General features: G+C 37.7%; 5 protein-coding genes and 1 non-coding gene across 6 annotated transcripts; 3 read left to right on the top strand and 3 right to left on the bottom strand.

The window, feature by feature from the left end:
- Nucleotides 1–112: 112 nt before the first annotated feature.
- Nucleotides 113–7010, bottom strand: LOC111783067 (U-box domain-containing protein 19-like). The gene is made up of 2 exons (XM_023663946.1): nt 6702–7010; nt 113–2110 (listed from the first exon to the last, which is right to left on the bottom strand). Exons 1-2 carry the CDS (start codon nt 6927–6929, stop codon nt 290–292), a joined length of 2049 nt encoding a protein of 682 aa, XP_023519714.1. The 5' UTR covers nt 6930–7010; the 3' UTR covers nt 113–289.
- LOC111783740 lies at nt 5857–5992 on the bottom strand. Its single transcript, XR_002813422.1, has one exon. It is a non-coding gene; the product is annotated as a small nucleolar RNA Z247 (small nucleolar RNA).
- Nucleotides 7011–10413: 3403 nt separating the features above from the next.
- Nucleotides 10414–11149, top strand: LOC111783496 (spermidine synthase 1-like). The gene is made up of 4 exons (XM_023664425.1): nt 10414–10579; nt 10665–10741; nt 10851–10986; nt 11124–11149. The coding sequence occupies exons 1-4, from the start codon at nt 10456–10458 to the stop codon at nt 11147–11149; spliced, it is 363 nt and encodes a 120-aa protein (XP_023520193.1). The 5' UTR covers nt 10414–10455.
- Nucleotides 11150–11535: 386 nt separating this feature from the next.
- Nucleotides 11536–13667, top strand: LOC111783151 (spermidine synthase 2-like). Its single transcript, XM_023664051.1, has 9 exons — nt 11536–11701; nt 11787–11863; nt 11973–12095; nt 12173–12277; nt 12527–12599; nt 12699–12770; nt 12918–13116; nt 13200–13329; nt 13419–13667. The coding sequence occupies exons 1-9, from the start codon at nt 11578–11580 to the stop codon at nt 13482–13484; spliced, it is 969 nt and encodes a 322-aa protein (XP_023519819.1). The 5' UTR covers nt 11536–11577; the 3' UTR covers nt 13485–13667.
- On the bottom strand, nt 13601–16135 carry LOC111783152. The gene is made up of 4 exons (XM_023664052.1): nt 15737–16135; nt 15222–15302; nt 14008–14147; nt 13601–13897 (listed from the first exon to the last, which is right to left on the bottom strand). The coding sequence occupies exons 1-4, from the start codon at nt 16040–16042 to the stop codon at nt 13648–13650; spliced, it is 777 nt and encodes a 258-aa protein (XP_023519820.1). The 5' UTR covers nt 16043–16135; the 3' UTR covers nt 13601–13647.
- A 492-nt stretch (nt 16136–16627) lies between these two features.
- Nucleotides 16628–17513, top strand: LOC111783153. The gene has a single exon (XM_023664053.1). The coding sequence runs from the start codon at nt 16770–16772 to the stop codon at nt 17262–17264; it is 495 nt and encodes a 164-aa protein (XP_023519821.1). The 5' UTR covers nt 16628–16769; the 3' UTR covers nt 17265–17513.
- Nucleotides 17514–19207: the final 1694 nt, after the last annotated feature.

The following is a 19207-nucleotide window of genomic DNA, read 5'->3' as shown; positions in this document are numbered from 1 at the left end:
TTTTTTTTTTTTTTTTTTTTTTGGATTGGGTTATATATATATATATATGGATACTCACATTATTAATATAAATTATATAACATTTACAAATAAACATTAATATTAATTGGAATCTTATAAAAGTATATATTTCTGAATATAAAGTATGGTTTTATATACAAGTATATCACACTATTTTGTATTTTCTACACAAATAAGACCAAACGAGCTCTTCTAAAAATCGAGCTCAATTACAAAACTAACCTCCACAATACCAAAAATTAACCAACATTCAAATTTTGTAAGCTAATCACCAAACACGAACAGAGCGCTCTTGATCCACCGCCGAGTTCACACCCACATCGTTTTCCCTAAACTTGTGCAGAATCTTCAGCAGCGATCGAGCCTTCTTCCCCGCCGCCGCACTTCCCTCCGTTACAATTGAATAAAGCGACCCCGCAATGGACCGATCTCCGGCCAGCGTCGCCACCACCTCCTCGCCGCCGTGGTTGCACAGAGAACGCAGCGCCGAAACGCAATACTCTTTTCCAGGCGACGAAGTTGCGGAATTCAGAGTTCTTATTAGCAGAGGCAGAGCTGAGGCGTGAAGAATCGTATTGCTTCCTTCTGAACTCTCCGCCAACGCTGCTATTACTGCAAGTGAATCGGAAATCAACTCGTCGTTGACGGAGGTGGCGATTATGTCGAGTAGAATCGGAACGACGCCGGAATTAAGAACGGTTTTGTTGTTTTTGGGGTACAGTAAGAGTCCGAAAATGGCAACCACTGCGTTTTTTTTCCCACAAGTTGTTCCTTCCTTAATGAGCTCGATTAGCCCTGTAATGGCGTCCGGCGTTTCGCCGATCAATTTCCGGTACTCCTTCACCGACGAGAGGTAGAACAATGTCGCGGCTGCTAATTGACGAGATTCCAAACAAAACCCAGATTTTAAAACAGAGAGAATAGGCACCAATCCTCCATTTTCCACCACTAAAATCTTCCCAGTCGAATGCTTTGAAAGCTTCAACACGGCAGCAATGGCGTTTTCCTGCGTGGATTTGTCCAAAGACGAAAGAAGATTCAACAATGATGGAATTATACCCACTTTAATCAAACAAGACCGATTGAAAATGTTCGATTTCGCCAACAAACGAATCTCATAAGCCGCTTTGTTCTTCTCCGTATCCGTTCCAAAAACCAGTCGCCGGAGAAGATACTCCGATGAGAATTTCATCGCTTCTGCAGCAGCCGGACTCCCCGGAATTATAGTTCGAGTTATATCATGAGATCTGGCGTTGAATTTAGCCAAAGAAATCCCATTGTCGACACAAAATTGATGGATTAACTTCTTGAGACTCGTATTCGGAACCAGTTCTGAGCTCGTGAGCCTCTCCCCTGTTTTGGGGCAGAGCAAATTCCCGGCGGAAAGCCATTTCTGAATCGAAGCTCGATCGTATGTCTGTCCAGTAGATACAGTAACAGGATCAATCATGAGCTCAAGAGAAATTGGGCATCGAAAATCTTGTGGGTTTAAACAACTCAGCGTCTCGGGATTGCATTTAATATCCGTTTGATTTTTATCCCAAAAATCCAGAGCTTCGAACAGAGTTAATCTGCTGTAGCTCATAAAACCCACCAAACTGCTCAGAATCTGAACGTCTCGTTCTTTCAAATCCGAATATTGAAAATCAATCTCCTCCTCCAAGAACTTGATCTCTTTATTACAATCACTCCATCTTCGAATTTCAAGGTAGCTAAGAACCCGTTTAATTGCGGTCAAATCCGGTTCAATCCCTTTTTCAAACTGCAGCAAAATGGATTGAAGTCGCTTCATCATCAGTTCATCATCTTTATCCAGTCCAAATTTCGAAATTCGTGCTTGTTTCACAACTAGTTCAACCAATTCCTTCACTTCATCGCTAGTATCAATCCGATTCAATGGAAGTACATCCAGAGCCGTAGCGAGCGCCCGAATCAAAACCCAAAACTGAGTGGCAACGAATTGGGATTTCATTAATATCCAAATCTTCGCATTCGAACGCGAGCAATCTTCAAACAAGAACAAGATTTTTTGAAACGTGAGATGAAGTTCTGAAAAACAGAGCACAACAGAATCCGGAAGAACATCAGACTATCAAGTTTATGCAAAACTGTGCCTCACACTATTGAGGACATATTCTATTTATATTGGCAAAAGATTAACTAATAGATCCGATTTCATAGGAAACTAACGAAGTAAGCCTATCTTTATGGCATGACTAACTTCAAGCTATTCTAATGGATTGACCAATTCTAACAGTCCCCTTCAATCCCAACAAGTCTTGTACATGTTGAGATTGTTACAATGTGTAGTAAAAGGAGTTTTAGACAGTGGTTTTGTCAGGATATCAGCTACTTGATCACTTGATGAAATGAACCGAACTTCCATTGCTTTACGTGCTACTTGTTCTCGAACAAAATGAAAATCAACTTCAATATGTTTCGTTCTAGCATGAAATACTGGATTTGAAGTTAAATATGTAGCTCCGAGGTTGTCACACCAGAGGCGAGGAGCCTTTGATTGATACACGCCCAGTTCCTTCAGTAATGACTTGATCCAAATCATTTCTGCAGTAAGATTCGCAATGGCCTTGTATTCTGCTTCGGTGCTTGATCTTGACACTGTAGCCTGTTTTCTGGAACTCCATGAGATTAGATTTGCTCCAAGAAATACAGCAAAGCCGCTAGTTGAACGTCGATCATCGGGACAACCAGCCCAATCAGCATCAGAAAACCCCGACAACATCATGGTTGATTTCTGAATTTTCACTCCTAATGCTAGTGTGCCTTTAACATAACGAAGAATTCTCTTCACAGCACCCCAATGAGCATCAGTAGGTGTATGAAGATATTGACACACTTTATTGACAGCAAATGCCAAATCAGGCCTAGTCATTGTCAAATATTGTAGTGCTCCCACTGTACTTCTGTATTTGAATTGTTCTTCAGCTGATAAGGGTATTCCTTGTTCTCTGAATAATTTTTCAGCAGAACCCATTGGTGTAGACATAGGTTTGCATTTTTCCATGTTTACTCTTTTCAACAAATCTAAGGCATATCGTCTCTGTGACAGTATGATACCATCTCGTGTTTTCTTGACTTCAATACCCAGAAAATACTCAAGACCACCCAAATCTTTTACTGCAAAATCTATTTTCAATTTCTGAATCAACCTTTCGGTTGCTTGATCAGAGGAGCTCACAATAATTATATCATCAACATAGATGAGCATATAGATAGTTATCTCTCTGTTTTTGAGAATAAAAAGAGATGAATCAGCTACTGAAGCCTTGAAGCCTAACTCAATAAGTTTTCCAGTCAACCTTGAATGCCAAGCTTTTGGGGCTTGTTTCAGGCCATAAAGGGCTTTCTTGAGCTTGCATATGTAATTCTTTGGTTTGGCTGAGTCTTGAAATCCTGGTGGTTGTCGCATGTACACTTCCTCTTTCAGAATTCCATGCAAAAATGCATTTTGGATATCAACTTGTCTCATATTCCAGCCCTTGGTTACTGCTAGCGAAAGAATGACCCTGATTGTTGACGGTTTGATCACAGGGCTAAAAGTATCAGTGTAATCAACACCAAATCTTTGCTTGAATCCTTTGGCAACTAATCTTGCTTTTAATCTTTCAACTGACCCATCTGCTTTTCTTTTCACTTTATACACCCATTTACTATCAATGAGATTTATTCCAGGTTTGGGTGGAACTAGATCCCAAGTGGCATTTCGTTTTAGCGCTGAGAGCTCATCATTCATTGCTCCTCTCCATCTTGGATGTTGCATGGCTTCCTGCAGGTTTCGAGGTTCAGTAGCAGTCTCTATGATCGGAGTTGTGATAGTTACAGCGCTTGCGAATTTTCTTGAGGTTTCTGAATATCTGATAGTTCCATCAGTGAATTGTTTAGCTTGTACAATGTTATTTCTCAACCTTGTTCGCATTGGATGTTGACTAGCTGCTTCAGTTGGTTGATCAGACACATGTTCATGAGTTTGGTTTTGAGCATTGATCGAACTGCTCTCAGCTTCATATTCTGCAATTTCCTCTGAACTTCTTGTATTATCTGCAGAAGATAAGCTGACACCAGACAAGTTGTCACTAGCAATATTATCAGTTTGACCATCATTCATATGGGAATTACTAACAACTGGTTCAATATCTGTAAGAGCATTTTCAGTGTAAAAACTAGCAAGTTTGGCTAAGGCTGGAAGTAGAACAGGATGATGTGGATTTGTGGTTTTGTTTGGTGGCTTAGATTCTTCAAAAGGAAAAATATTTTCATCGAAAACCACGTCTCTAGAGATGTAAATACGTCCTGTACTTCTATTTAAGCATTTATATCCCTTATGAGAAGAACTATAACCCAAGAATATACATCTAGTAGTTCTGAAACTCAGTTTCTTGTTGTTGTAAGGCCTTAAATTAGGCCAGCAAGCACAGCCAAACACCCTAAGCATGGAGTAGTCTGGACTTTTACCAAACAATTTATGAAGTGGTGTGTCTTGTTGTATGGTTCGGCTGGGCATTCTATTTATAAGAAAGCAAGCTGTGTTGAAAGCTTCATCCCAGTAGGATAGAGGCATGTTGGCTTGAGCGAGTAAAGCAAGGCCAGTTTCTACAATGTGTCTGTGTTTTCTTTCGACTAACCCATTCTGCTGGTGTGTGTGAGGACAGGAGATATGATGTTCAATGCCTGTGGATTTGAAATAATTGTGTAACCGATGGTATTCACCCCCCCAATCTGATTGGACGGAGCGAATTTTGGTATTTAGCATAGTTTCAACATGTTTTTGAAATTGAAGGAACACAGACTCAACATCAGATTTGCATCTCAGAAAGTAAATCCAAACATAACGACTAAAATCATCAACAAAGGAAACATAATATTTGGAATTATTTACTGACGCAATGGATGGACCCCATACATCAGTGTGAATTAATTGAAGGGGTGCTGTAGATACATGCTGAGAAGAACCAAATGGCAATTGATGTGCTTTCCCTAATTGACAAGCATTACAAATTGAGGAAGAGGGAATATTAGTATCTATAGCTAAATTATTATCTTGTAGAATTCTAATGGTAATTGGAGATGCAGGGTGCCCTAGCCTTCTGTGCCATTGTTCTTTCGAAAGTTTGGCTGTCAGCAAGGCTTGACTGAAATTATGCGGTAGAACGTATAGGCCATTCTTACATCTACCGTGGAGCAGGAGTTTCTTCGTGACTCGGTCCTTAACCAAAAAATAGTTTGGGTGAAATTCTACAACAGCATTATTATCAGATGCTAGTCTTTGTACTGAAATTAGGTGCTTATTGATTTTAGGAACATATAGGATATGTTTCAGAACAAGAGATGAACCAGAAATTAATGAATTCCCAATATGAGAGATAGACAAACCTGCGCCATTTGCAACCTGAATTTGGTCGGTGCCAGTGTAGCGTTCTCTGGTGGTAAGCCTCTCTAGGTCATTGGTGATATGATCTGTGGCTCCAGTGTCAACATACCAGTTTGTGTCACTAGTGTATCCACTTGTTGCCAAAGCTGCTTGTTTGAGATTATTTTCGGCTTGATATGCCTGATCAAATCTGTGCCAGCATTGCAAAGCATCGTGATTGGGCTTACCACAAATCTGACAGACAATGCCTGAGCTGCTTTGTGTCTTTGATGGTTGACGTCCAGGATTGTTCACAGTACGCCTTGATTGTCCATGACCACTATTTAACTGACGACTACGACCGCGACTACCTCGACCTCCATTGGCACCTCCACGAATGGATATCCTATTGACATTGTTAGCAGATGAAAGTTGCTCAAATGTACCCTTACGCAAGTGCCGCATCTCATAGCTCAGCATGTGAGCATACACGTCGCTGACAGTGTATACATCTGTTCTGGTTGTAATGCTTGTGACTAGAGGATCATAATCTGGACCAAGTCCTTGCAGCATGTAGGCGATGAGTTCTTCATCCTCTATTCGCTTGCCAATGGCAGCAAGTGTATCACCAAGATGTTTTACTTTACGAAAGTAGTCAGCAATTGTCATGTCCTTTTTCTGGATAGTAGAGAGTTCCATACGGATCTGCATTGCTCTTGCTCGAGATGTGGAAGCAAATTGTCGCTCCAGCGTAATCCAGGCTTCTCGTGCAGTGGTGATTCCAACCATCGTGCTGAGAACCTCCTCAGTGACTGATGAGTTGATGAGGCTGAGTACCAGCTGGTCCTGGGGGTACCAGACTGTGAACTCAGGGTTGATGATAATTTTGCGATTCCCTGTTTCTTCACTTGGTTCAACGGCGATCGTCTGGCTTGGTGCAGGCATGGATCCATCCACAAAACCAACAAGGTTTTGGCTACGCAAGTAGGGAAGGATTTGGGTAGACCACAGTAGATAATTTTCTTGTGTAAGCTTAACACTAATCACCTGACTGATCGACGGAGAAGACATTGTGTTGTTTGGGATTGACATGTCTAACAGCAGAGGCTATGGATCTCGTGGATCTTATTTCGGCTCTGAAAGCATATCAAGTTTATGCAAAACTGTGCCTCACACTATTGAGGACATATTCTATTTATATTGGCAAAAGATTAACTAATAGATCCGATTTCATAGGAAACTAACGAAGTAAGCCTATCTTTATGGCATGACTAACTTCAAGCTATTCTAATGGATTGACCAATTCTAACACAGACATGTCGCGAAGCTCCTCGAAGAATATCAATAAGATTCCGATTTGTCGAATCGTTTCTCGAGCGTTTCGTTTTTGTGTCACGAATGTTTTCAGTTGGTGATTGCATATTTGACGGCAGAGATCGATCAACGAAGCCAAAAGGGTCGCCGGAGAAATTGCTTCGCATGGATGAACCGCCGGAAAAGTCAGAATCCGACGATCGGAGCTTTTGGAATTTTGAAACATTGAAGAATTCAAAAAATGAAAAAAAAATCTTCGTTTTGTAACAGAAAATTCTGGAGAAGAAGTACGAAATTTAAAAGACGGAGAATCATAGAGTGGGGATTTTTCAAGTTTCAACCGAAAGGAAAAGGACGGAGGTGGGTTTGATTTGCTGCGAAAAATATGTACACGTGGAGGGTTCTTGTTGGACATGTGTAGCTTCCTGGATCCTGCTCGGTTTCGGGTTCGGGTTTTTAATCAGGTACGGATAATTGTGGGCTCCACAAACCGACCTATCAACGTGGACCAATGAAATGGCGACATGTTACTTGCGGCAAAGGTATTGTCAGCTTGGTCTACGCAACGTCAGATCCGACTCGTGGCTGGACGCGTGTTTAGCTCACCTCAATTGAAATCTTATCTTCCGAAAATTAAAAAAATCTAAATTTAACAACATAATTTAAATATTAAAGAAAATAATACTAATAATACTCAAGGGGTTGTTATTTTATTTTATTTTATTTTATTTAAGGTTATCCTCAAAATATTATATGATATTATAATTGTCATGAGTGAATTTAAAGTTACCTTTCCTGAAGGGAAATAAGCTTACATTTCCTTTTCGTATTTGAACTTTCCAGAATTTTTCATTTTTTCTAATATTCTTAAAAAAAAAAAAAAAAACCCATTTAAAAAGACTAATATTTTTGTAATTTCGAAAGGAATATCACTCAATAATTAATATGTTAAATTATTATTATTATTATTATTATTTGCATATATTTCAATCAAATTAATAATTATTAATTTTATTATTATATATATATATATATATATATATATATATATATATTTCAAAAGGAAAATGTGACACGAGAATCTTGGTATACAGAAACGAATATGGGTTAGTATATACTCGTGAGGAGTATTGACTTGAAACAGTGCATGTTTTAGTTTCTTATAAACTAAATTCATAAAATATACTTTTTTTTTTTAATTTAAACATTAAAATTTTAAAAAAATATCTGTAAATTTTCAAAATTTTTATTAATACTTTAAAAAAAAATTATAAACTTTAAAAGTACCTTTAAATTTTTTTTTTATTTTTAAAAACATATTTAAATTTATTTTAAAACTTAAAAATACTGTTTTTTAGTTATAGATGATGTATTTGGTGTAGACAGACGCTTTTTGTCTATATATTGAACGTAAACTTTTTTATAAAGGTTAAATGATGTTAATAATACCTTTAAAATTGCATAACCTTATATTTAAACACCATACTAATTAATTAATATTGTAAAAATATTTTAAATTTTAAAAAAAATTTAAAGAGTATTAGTATTTTTGAAATATAATAATATTATATATATATATATATATATATATATATATTTTAAATTTAAGGATTTTTTTAGATAAAAAAAAAAGGCATAGATATTTTTATTAAATTAGTTTTTTTTTATATATTATTAAATATAAAACGAAATAATGTGAAAAGAAAGAAGAGGGAGGTGTCGGCAGGTAATGAGTAGGGTATATTAAATCATACGTGGTTTTAAGTGCTTAATTATTTATAATTTAATCATAAAAGCATATATTAAAAGCTTCGGGTAATAGTTAGTATTCAAATGATTAATTAATTTCAATTTATTGGTTCCTCAATTTGTCAAAGGACAGCTAGCTACCTCGTTGCATTTATTCATTATTTCTTATATTTCAATTTATTTTATTTATTTTTTAATATTCTCATGTTCCAAATTTCAAAAATTTTTTTTTTTTTTAATAGATTCATATTATGTGGCTTCATATGCATGACGTTATTATTATCAATAAATTATTATTATTAATGAGACAAGATATTCAGCTGAATTTGGCAGCATTGATTTGATAACGACATAATTTTCCTAAATATAAATAAATAATAATAAAACTATATTGTAAATTCATATTTCTAAGGAATCTATAATTTTTTAAATAATTTATTTATTTTGTAAGAATTTTTTTTATGGATAATTAGAAATATTTGGATAGCTACTCTTGTTTCTTAAGATTTGTATACTTTAATATAATTTAAATTTACATATATATATTTGTTTGTATTGATTTAATATTTATTTTTATATCCATTTATTTGGTATGTTATTTAGTGGATTCCATATATTAATTTGAGATTTTATCAAATATTAATACTATAATAATTTCAAATTTTCTTTTGGACTTTTCCCCTTTATATAAGGTATAAAAAAAAATATCCATTTTTTCAAATCAATTTATAATTATATGAAAATAGAATAACTAAAAATAATTTAGAAAAATTAAAATTTATTGCTAGATGCATGAACTTAAAATCGAAACTCTAATTGAGTTATTGTAAGACGCAGACCTACCGCTAGTAAATATTGTCCTCTTTGGACTTTTCCTCTCGGGCTTCCCCTCAAAGGCTTTACAACGCGTCTGTTAGGGTAATGTTTCCACACCCTTAGAAATGATGGTTTGTTCTCCTCCCCCAACCAATGTGGGACATCACAATCTACCCCCTTCGAGGCCTAGCGTCCTCACTGGCACTCTTTCCTTCCTCCAATCGATGTGGGACCACTCCCAAATGAGGAGGAGAACAAAACACCATTTATAAGAGTGTGGAAACCTTCCCCTAGCAGACGCATTTTAAAGTCTTGAGGGGAAGCCCGAAAGGGAAAGCCCAAAGACGACAATATCTGCTAGTGGTGGATGTAGGCTGGTTACAAATAGTATCTGAGCCAGACATCGGACGATGTGCCAACCTTCTCGCTGTTCCCCGAAGGGGTTAGACACGAGGTGGTTTGCCAGCGAGGACGCTGGGCCCTGAAGGGGGGTGAATTGTGATGTCCCACATTAGTTGAGGAGGAGAACAAACCACCATTTATAAGAGTGTGGAAACCTTCACCTAGCAGACGCGCCTTGAGGGGGAAGCTCGAAAGTGAAAGCCTAAAGAAGATAATATCTGCTAGCGGTGGGCTTGGGTTGTTACCGTCATTTAGAAGTATTTAGTGAAAAAAATATGAAGAATGTTAAAATTTCATGAAAAAAATGATTTTACTATTGGCCAATTTTCAGTTCGTTTTCCATCGAGATACCATTGACTATTTTTTGTTCATATTGTCGGGTAGTCTGGAAAAAATAGTTTCTCTTTTTAATATCTTAATATTTTGATAGAATATCGTACTGAAACTCGACAATTGTTCGAAAATAATATATTCGTTTCGTGAGATTTAGGGAGCAATCCGTTGAAAGGTAAAAAAAAAGACAAAAGAAATTAATCCATACAACTCACCTTGAACATAACACAAAACAAGCCTTTTGTCGATTTCATGATGTTGTTATGGCAGCGAGCAGTACGAGGCAAGGGAAAATCACATACTCTAATCCACCACTCTCATTTCATGCATTCAAACTTTCAACCCTTTTAAGATCCTTCCATTTTCTTCCCCCAAACTTCTTCAACTTCACTATAAAATGCACCCATTGCATCAAATCCATCACTCAACACACTTATAAACCCTTCAAAAAAATGGCCTTTCAAAACGACACCATCGTCACTGACCATACTCGACCCATCACAATCGTTCAAAATGGCGCCTCTTTTGTGCCAACATTTCCAGATTGCTACGTCAATATTGATGAAGAATTTCCTGGTAATATACATTAAAAGTCATCTCACGAACACAAAATTATAACTCGTTATTAACCATTATTTTAATGATGTGATTAAATAAATAGGGGAGGCACATGTGTATAAGCAAGAGAAGGTCATATTCCAAGGCAAATCCCAGTATCAAGATTTTTTTGTTTTTCAGGTTTTTTTTTTTATCTTTTATATATATGTATATATAATTTTCTTGAATTTATTGTTATTATTGACTAATTTTTACTGATTTTATTTATTTATTTTTTATTAAATTTGAGTCACAAACATATGGGAAGATTGCTATATTGGATGGCTGCCTTCAGCTAACAGAGAAGGATGAGTGTTCTTATCAGGAAATGCTCACTCATCTCCCACTCTGTTCTATTCCNCGCGCCTTGAGGGGGAAGCTCGAAAGTGAAAGCCTAAAGAAGATAATATCTGCTAGCGGTGGGCTTGGGTTGTTACCGTCATTTAGAAGTATTTAGTGAAAAAAATATGAAGAATGTTAAAATTTCATGAAAAAAATGATTTTACTATTGGCCAATTTTCAGTTCGTTTTCCATCGAGATACCATTGACTATTTTTTGTTCATATTGTCGGGTAGTCTGGAAAAAATAGTTTCTCTTTTTAATATCTTAATATTTTGATAGAATATCGTACTGAAACTCGACAATTGTTCGAAAATAATATATTCGTTTCGTGAGATTTAGGGAGCAATCCGTTGAAAGGTAAAAAAAAAGACAAAAGAAATTAATCCATACAACTCACCTTGAACATAACACAAAACAAGCCTTTTGTCGATTTCATGATGTTGTTATGGCAGCGAGCAGTACGAGGCAAGGGAAAATCACATACTCTAATCCACCACTCTCATTTCATGCATTCAAACTTTCAACCCTTTTAAGATCCTTCCATTTTCTTCCCCCAAACTTCTTCAACTTCACTATAAAATGCACCCATTGCATCAAATCCATCACTCAACACACTTATAAACCCTTCAAAAAAATGGCCTTTCAAAACGACACCATCGTCACTGACCATACTCGACCCATCACAATCGTTCAAAATGGCGCCTCTTTTGTGCCAACATTTCCAGATTGCTACGTCAATATTGATGAAGAATTTCCTGGTAATATACATTAAAAGTCATCTCACGAACACAAAATTATAACTCGTTATTAACCATTATTTTAATGATGTGATTAAATAAATAGGGGAGGCACATGTGTATAAGCAAGAGAAGGTCATATTCCAAGGCAAATCCCAGTATCAAGATTTTTTTGTTTTTCAGGTTTTTTTTTTTATCTTTTATATATATGTATATATAATTTTCTTGAATTTATTGTTATTATTGACTAATTTTTACTGATTTTATTTATTTATTTTTTATTAAATTTGAGTCACAAACATATGGGAAGATTGCTATATTGGATGGCTGCCTTCAGCTAACAGAGAAGGATGAGTGTTCTTATCAGGAAATGCTCACTCATCTCCCACTCTGTTCTATTCCCAATCCCAAAAAGGTTCTTTTTTTTCTTCTTTTATATATATATATATATATATATAAATGACGGTTAACTGACTAATCGTTACTTTATAGGTTTTGTTGATTGGAGGCGGGGATGGAGGAATTCTTCGAGAAATATCTCGACATGTTTCCGTTGAGCAAATTGACATTTGTGAGCTTGATGAAATGGTGATAAATGTGAGTACATGGTTTAAATTGATATAATTATTAGTTTTGAGTTTTAATTCATACGACCTAGCAAAAACAAATTTTTAGTAAAAATAAGTGATCTCACATGATCTATTGCTCAACCTTCACTTTTTGGAGCTTTCTCTGCTCGATCGGTAAGTCATTGATGTTTCCAGCTTTGTAGCTAACAATGGCATTAGGTTTAACAAACTTAGACAAGAACATGCATGGATGAAATTATGAGTGTTTTACCTTCAGGTTTACAAGGAGTTTTTCCCGGACATTGCCATTGGGTACGTGGATCCTCGTGTGCATGTACACATAGGCGACGGTAGGAAACAGAAAACTACATGTCGTTCGAGGAGTGTTATCGGGTTTTGTGTTTCGTAAAGTTGTCTGACTGTTGTAAACGTTGTTGTTGTTATTTCAGGTGTGGCCTTCATCAAGTCTGTTCCTCCAGGCACCTATGATGCTATCATAATTGATGCATTTCGAGGGATGGGTATGTGATTTTTCACTCATTGTTCACAAAAACTGCGAACAAAAAACTGAAGTTAACAAACATGGCAGCAAACAAATCTTTGGTAATGAAATATCATAATTTTTACCTTAAAGAGAAGCTGAAGCCATTGTTGAATGTGGATATCAGGAGCTTATGCAACCGAGCTTTCGGACGAAGACTTCCTTAAGTCGATCGCTAAGGCTCTGAAGCCGGGTGGAGTACTGTCGGCTCAAGCAGACAGCGTGTGGATCAAGAATTTCACCATGGAAGACACCATAACTCGCTGTCGTAACATCTTCAAGGGCTCTGTAAACTACGCTTGGACCTCTGTTCCTTCATATCCAAGGCAAACCAACCAAACCCAATAATTCTTTACTCTTATGCTTCTGCACAATCTGTAGTTTTCTGATGGTTTCTTTCCAAATTCAGTGGGGCAATCGGCTTCGTGCTTTGTTCGACCAACGGTCCTTCGGTCGTCGACTTCAAACACCCAGTGAACCAGTTGGACCCAGAAAATTTTGGTGTTGCAAATGGACCCCCCAAGTTCTATAACTCAGAGGTGGTTCCCTTGGTTCATATTTGTTCATGAGCCTATGCTATTCATGTCACTTCTAAGTTCTAACTAATTGCCTATGTTTTGCTGTTTAGATCCATACTGCTGCCTTTTGTCTTCCTACGTTCGCTAAGTCGAAGATGGGTTCTACGTATGCATGAGAAACTCGGAGCTATAGGTATAAGAACATGCAAGTGTGTTGCATTCTATCAATAAGAGAAGTCCTATATAGCCTATACTAAAGTGTAGCAAAATCAGTGCTTACTGAACTGTAGGATGAAGGAAATTGTTGTCATTTCTAATATAAATGGATGTATCGTTCTATCACAATGGGAGATGTCTGATTTCAAGATCTTTTGGTTGCATAGACTTTATACAAAGATAATGAGGTAGAAAAAAATAGACAAACAGAAACACTAGAACTCCGAGGTCAGCTTCTTCGCCAACAGCTGGTCGACGAGGGTTAGTCCAGTATATCTGGCTTGCGCACCACATGGAATATAGTGTAGCTACTACTATAATAAGCTTAACCGACTGATACGATTGTTTAGGAATCGACTTCGCGGACTTCACTCTGTGTCGTAAAGAAGCATGAATTGAATGGTATATTTTGAGGGCATGCTTAACATTTAAGAAAACTCTAATGACAAACGAAGTAAATGAATATAATTGGTATCCACGAACCTGTTAATGTAAACAAAGCCGCCAATTAAGCAAGTGCACAAGAATCCAATCACCATAACAGCATCTGGGTTAATTGGTGCTCGGTTCTCCCACCAACCAGTGCTCAATATCCAAGTGTACATCGATGAATGCCCGTTTTCCTGCAAATTTGACGATACAGATATAATAGTACAACCATCTTGTTTAATCACATAGCACAAAACAGGCAAGAACAATCCCACTTCATACGATACAAGTATCAACCCAAGCCCACCGCTAGCAGATATTGTCCTCTTTGAGCTTTCTTTTTTGGGCTTCCCCTTAAGGTTTTAAAACACGTCTACTAGAGAGGTTTCCACACCCTTCTAAGAAATGTTTCGTTCCATTCTCCAACTGATGTGAGACCTCACAATCCACCTCCTAGGCCCAACATCTTCGCTGGCACACCGCCTGGTGTCTAGCTCTGATACCATTTGTAACAGCCCAAGCCCACTGCTAACAAATATTGTCTTCTTTGAACTTTTCCTTCCGGGCTTTTCCTCAAGGTTTTAAAACGCGTCTAGTAGAAAGAGGTTTCCATACGCTTGTAAGGAATGTTTCGTTTCCCTCTCCAATCGATGTGGGACCTCACAATCCACCCCTTTAGGGGCCCAGCATCCTCGTTGGCACACCGCCCCGTGTCTGGCTCTGATACCATTTGTAACAGCTTAAGCCCACTGCTAGTGGATATTGTCCTCTCTTTAAGGTTTTCCCTTTCGAACTTCCCCTCGGCGCTTCAAAACGCGTTCACTAGGGAGAGGTTTCCACACCCTTATAAGGAATGCTTCATTCCCCCTCTCCAACCGATGTGGTACCTCACAATACAACTTAAAGAAAGCTGAACATTGATGAACTAATTGATCAAAGACAAGATATATCAATTGTACTTCTCATCTCAACAGAGAACGTTCATCAACTAACTTGTTAATACAACAAAGATCTCAAACTTCATTAACAAGATAGTAATAACTAGGTGTATTTTCTCTTGCACCCTCCTAGATAATAAGAAAACTTCTATTTTAACCCAAGTCACATCACATCTCTTCATAAAAGGTGCTTTACCAGAGGAGATGCTTCATTTAGCAGCATTATTATATTATATCAAGCAAGAATATTTCTTTTAACAATGATTCAATAACTTATGGAGGCAGAAAGGTTGGTAATGGGGCAATTCAAATTCTTGATGTAAAGCTTACCTCAAACAAATGGTCAAGAAAGAAGTGTGAAAAAGAACCAGCCGAGATTAACAACAAGCATTGCCTTCTATTAAGAGATACCTACATCATTAGAGCAAAATGAACAGGATGAAGGTTGAGGTTAAATATTTCAACACAATCTTATAAAGGATTGACAAAATTTTTCCATTTCTTTTCACGAGATGCAGGAAACTCATAAACATATCAATTGACAAACGCATTTGCTACTAAAAGAAAGACAGAGTTCTACAAAAATCATATCATCATACTTGCAATCAATCCACCCGAGCATAACTTGAGAATCATCTTACAATAAAGAAAAACAAAATGTAATAAATCATAACAAAATCAAGCCATAAGAACAAGTGAGAGAGATTATGTAAAAAAACGAGAGACCTAATTAGATTTTCCACACAAATTCTGCAGATTCACTACAATGATCCAAAAATCGAAAACAGAATTTCAAAACCTCCCCAATCGACGAAAGGACGAACCGATCGAGTGAAATGACTCACCCCAAAGACGGAATCGAGAAGGCCCTTGTGGAGTAGAACAGAGGAGAGCCAGGCGTAGAAGAGGCAAAGAGGAAGACCCAGAATGAGGATGTAAAAGACAGGGTGATGGATGGCGTCGGGAACTGAAGATCCTGAGAAACCGAGAACAGAGGATAGCCATTCGGAGAAGGAGCCAATGTCGGGGCCGAAGAAGGCGTTGATGGTGTAAATGAGAGTATGATGGGGACTGAATCTGCCGTCGCTGAGACTCATCAGAGCCATGCCTGAGCCCATGGCGTAGAGCATGTGCGGTCCAGGTCCAGGCATGGTTCGGTCTCCAACAATCACAGCCGCCGCCCAAGTTTGATAGAATGCCACTTCTAACTAGAGCTGAGGGGAACGGAAGCCGTTGACTCCCCCTCGCCGGACTTTTTTCCATCCATCCTTTTGGGCTTTTGAACTTTTGGGCTTTTCGGAAGCTGTTGGGCTTTTGGGCTTTTCCGGAAGATTTTGGGCTTTTGAATAGTGAACTGGGCTTCGTAGGGAGCCCAAACTTCCGTATTAGGTGAGTCATGTAGAAGGAGTCCACTTTTCGTCCAAAGAAAGTTATTAAAAAAAAAAAAGAAAAACCGTCCATTTTTATAATATATAAAAGAGTGAATATTAGTTAATGCCAGTAGTAGGCAGTGGATAGAAGCGCCAGCGAAATTTGATTCCGTAGGTGGGACCCACAATCCTTGATCATTCGGATGCCAGCTAATCTCGGGCCCCACCATGTTTGTACTATTTCAGTCTGTTCGCGAAGTACAGGATCATAACCCTTCACCTCCCACAACGGCTTTAAAAAAATCCCGTTTTCCATTTTTTCGCATTATAATTACTCTTAAGTGCTCTCTCTCCCTGTCACGGCTCTGTAGCTTTTGGTTAATAGAACTACCGGCTAACAAACGGTGGGCCCTACCACTTTACCGGAAGTCTCCGGTCTCTGAAACCGTTGGCTCTATATACGGAGAGCGTTATCCGCCTCTGAAACCCTATATTTCTATCTACAGCTATGGGGGACCGTGACGGCGGTTTCAAAGAAATAGAATCAATCGGAGAAATCGACGGCGCCGATGCTCTTTTGGCGTCTAGACGCTATAGTTGTTTTTGCTTCCCTTGCTTTGGACAAAGCCGGTCGGCTTCCGACGAACTTTCTTGGTGGGAACGGGCGAAGGCGAAAGCGAAATCGACGAAGTTCGACGGGGAGGATCATTGGTGGAGTGGAGGAATCAGATCCCTCAAGAAGCTTCGTGAATGGTCCGAGATCGTCGCTGGTCCTAGATGGAAGACCTTCATTCGCCGGTTCAATCGGAACCGGCCTGCCGCCGTGAAGCTTGGGAAATTCCAATATGATCCCATCAGTTACGCTTTGAATTTCGACGAGGGACATAACGGTGATGTGGATTTCGAAGGGGATGAATACAGTGGTGGGTTTCAAAACTTCTCCGACCGATTTTCCGCCGTGCCGGCGTCGGGGAAGTCGTCGGGCGCGGCGGTGGCTAGTTAGGATGCGGCGGCTACGGTCTGTTCTTTTTCTCTGGTGAAGTTGAACGGGCGGTTTCCGTTCTGTGCTGCGGATTTAACGTATCTTTTTCAGTTGATGAGCTGGAAGTTGACCGTTTGCGATAGGAGGCACCAATGGCGTCGGTACGCGTGTTAAATAAGATAGTTTATTATATTATGGGGGTGACGTGTAGCAAAATGATTGGTGTTCATATTCTTATAGATAATATAATTTTTATTTTTTCCGATTAAATTGTATATTCAAAATTTCAAGTAGAGATTTATTGATATAAACTAATATTTTCGTGAAGTGTGTGTATAATTTTTGACTTAGTTGATACCAAAGCTGTTTACAATAAAATTATTATTATCGTGATATATAGATGGAATTAAATATTTTTAATTATTTATTTCTGATAGGTTCATATATATTTTTAAATTATTTTTAAAAAAAATTCAAAAAATATTAGTTTAAATTACTAGCTTAATAACTCAACTCATCTTCCAACCAAACTACATTCGAGTTGTGTTCGTTGATAGGTATGATCATGTGCAACGGAGCTACGTGCACGAAGAGTAAGAAGGAATTCTCTAACAATATTGCTTCTATTTATCTTGAATCTCATTGGTCGTTTGTTTAACAATTTTTTATTGATCAATAGCATTTGAAGGATCGAAGAATCAACAGAGTTACGTATCTTTTCCAAGAATATACTTAAAACTTAAACATGTGTTATTGTATGGCTATTGTATGTGTCATTATCATACCATTTTCTATCTTCATTTTCATATCAGGGTTATTTTCAAACAAAAACAAAGTCGATAAAGAATGAAATATTTAAAAGAGTAGGGACGTTTTTTTAATATACCTTAAAGTTCAAGAAATATTCAAATCTCCAAATAGTGAGTTATGAGATAAAAAAGACAATATCTACTAGTGCTCAAAAGAGACAATATCTACTAGCAGGTGAGATTTGACGATTAAGGTGAGATTTGACTGTTACAAATGGTATTATAGTTACAATATCGATGAGGGAAAGGTTTCCTTATAAAGGGTGTTTTGTTCTCCTCCCCAACCAATGAGGGACATCACATATTATGACATAACATTTGTTTTATACTTCCAAACTAAACTCATACCTTTCTGACTCTATTACGCTGCTCGTCCTATTAGCTAGCCGGAGCAACTACCCAGGATGCCCATCCGGATTGTCAGTAAACATTCATGTCAGGTTTTGAGCTTGAACAAGTACTAGTTTTGTATTTATTATCTCCATTTATATTTGTATTAATAAAAACGTCTCAAGATAAATTTAATCGACATATTAATCACATATTATAATTATAACCGGACTAGTTTTGACCAGTTACTTGTAGTCATCAACCTTACCGTTTTAAAACGCGTCTCGTAATGAACGATTTTCACACCCTAAATGTATGAATGTTTCGTTTCGTCTTCATCGAGGAACGTGAAACCTCACAACTAATTTTATGATTTATAAATATAATATACCAAACCCATATAAATATACAATAAACACTCCCCAACGATGAGAAAATCATATCAAATCATATCATACATTTCTCAAGCCTCATCCTCCAATTTGAGGATGGTTTGAAGAGCACAGACTTTCAATCTCAAATGCAGTATATAATGAGCCGTTTTGGCGAAGAGATGTTCCTGTTGCAACCCTCTCCCACCGGGCACCACCCACCGGAGCTTCTGCACTTTCCGGCGAACCTGGCGCGCTTCTCTCCTCTTCCTCTTCAAAGCAGGCACATTCAGATGGCAAGAGGAACCCATAGATTCAATACTAAAAGAGATGAGTTTGGGAATGGTTTGGAGGTTTGTTTATATAAGAACTCAGAACAGAGGCTCAGCTGGGTTGTGGGCTCTGTACACGTGTCAGGCAGATTTTGAATGCAAAATCATGGCCACTTGTTTGT

The sequence above is a fragment of the Cucurbita pepo genome, chromosome LG20 (assembly GCF_002806865.2).
Source record: "Cucurbita pepo subsp. pepo cultivar mu-cu-16 chromosome LG20, ASM280686v2, whole genome shotgun sequence".
NCBI lineage: Eukaryota > Viridiplantae > Streptophyta > Magnoliopsida > Cucurbitales > Cucurbitaceae > Cucurbita > Cucurbita pepo.
This window is presented reverse-complemented; position numbering and strand designations above follow the sequence as displayed.

Excerpts from the sequence above, each read along its gene's own strand:
- LOC111783067 (XM_023663946.1), bottom strand. The coding sequence starts at position 6,929 with ATGTTTCAAAATTCCAAAAGCTCCGATCGTCGGATTCTGACTTTTCCG. Across the intron at positions 2,111-6,701 it reads AGGAGCTTCGCGACATGTCT|TCTGATGTTCTTCCGGATTC; the intron begins GTGTTAGAATTG and ends TAAACTTGATAG.
- LOC111783151 (XM_023664051.1), top strand. The coding sequence starts at position 11,578 with ATGGCCTTTCAAAACGACACCATCGTCACTGACCATACTCGACCCATC. Across the intron at positions 11,864-11,972 it reads AAGATTTTTTTGTTTTTCAG|TCACAAACATATGGGAAGAT; the intron begins GTTTTTTTTTTT and ends ATTAAATTTGAG. Across the intron at positions 13,117-13,199 it reads TCTGTTCCTTCATATCCAAG|TGGGGCAATCGGCTTCGTGC; the intron begins GCAAACCAACCA and ends TTCCAAATTCAG.
- LOC111783152 (XM_023664052.1), bottom strand. The coding sequence starts at position 16,042 with ATGCCTGGACCTGGACCGCACATGCTCTACGCCATGGGCTCAGGCATG. Across the intron at positions 15,303-15,736 it reads TTCTCGATTCCGTCTTTGGG|GTATCTCTTAATAGAAGGCA; the intron begins GTGAGTCATTTC and ends CTAATGATGTAG. Across the intron at positions 14,148-15,221 it reads TTCTTGACCATTTGTTTGAG|GAAAACGGGCATTCATCGAT; the intron begins GTAAGCTTTACA and ends TCAAATTTGCAG.
- LOC111783153 (XM_023664053.1), top strand. The coding sequence starts at position 16,770 with ATGGGGGACCGTGACGGCGGTTTCAAAGAAATAGAATCAATCGGAGAA.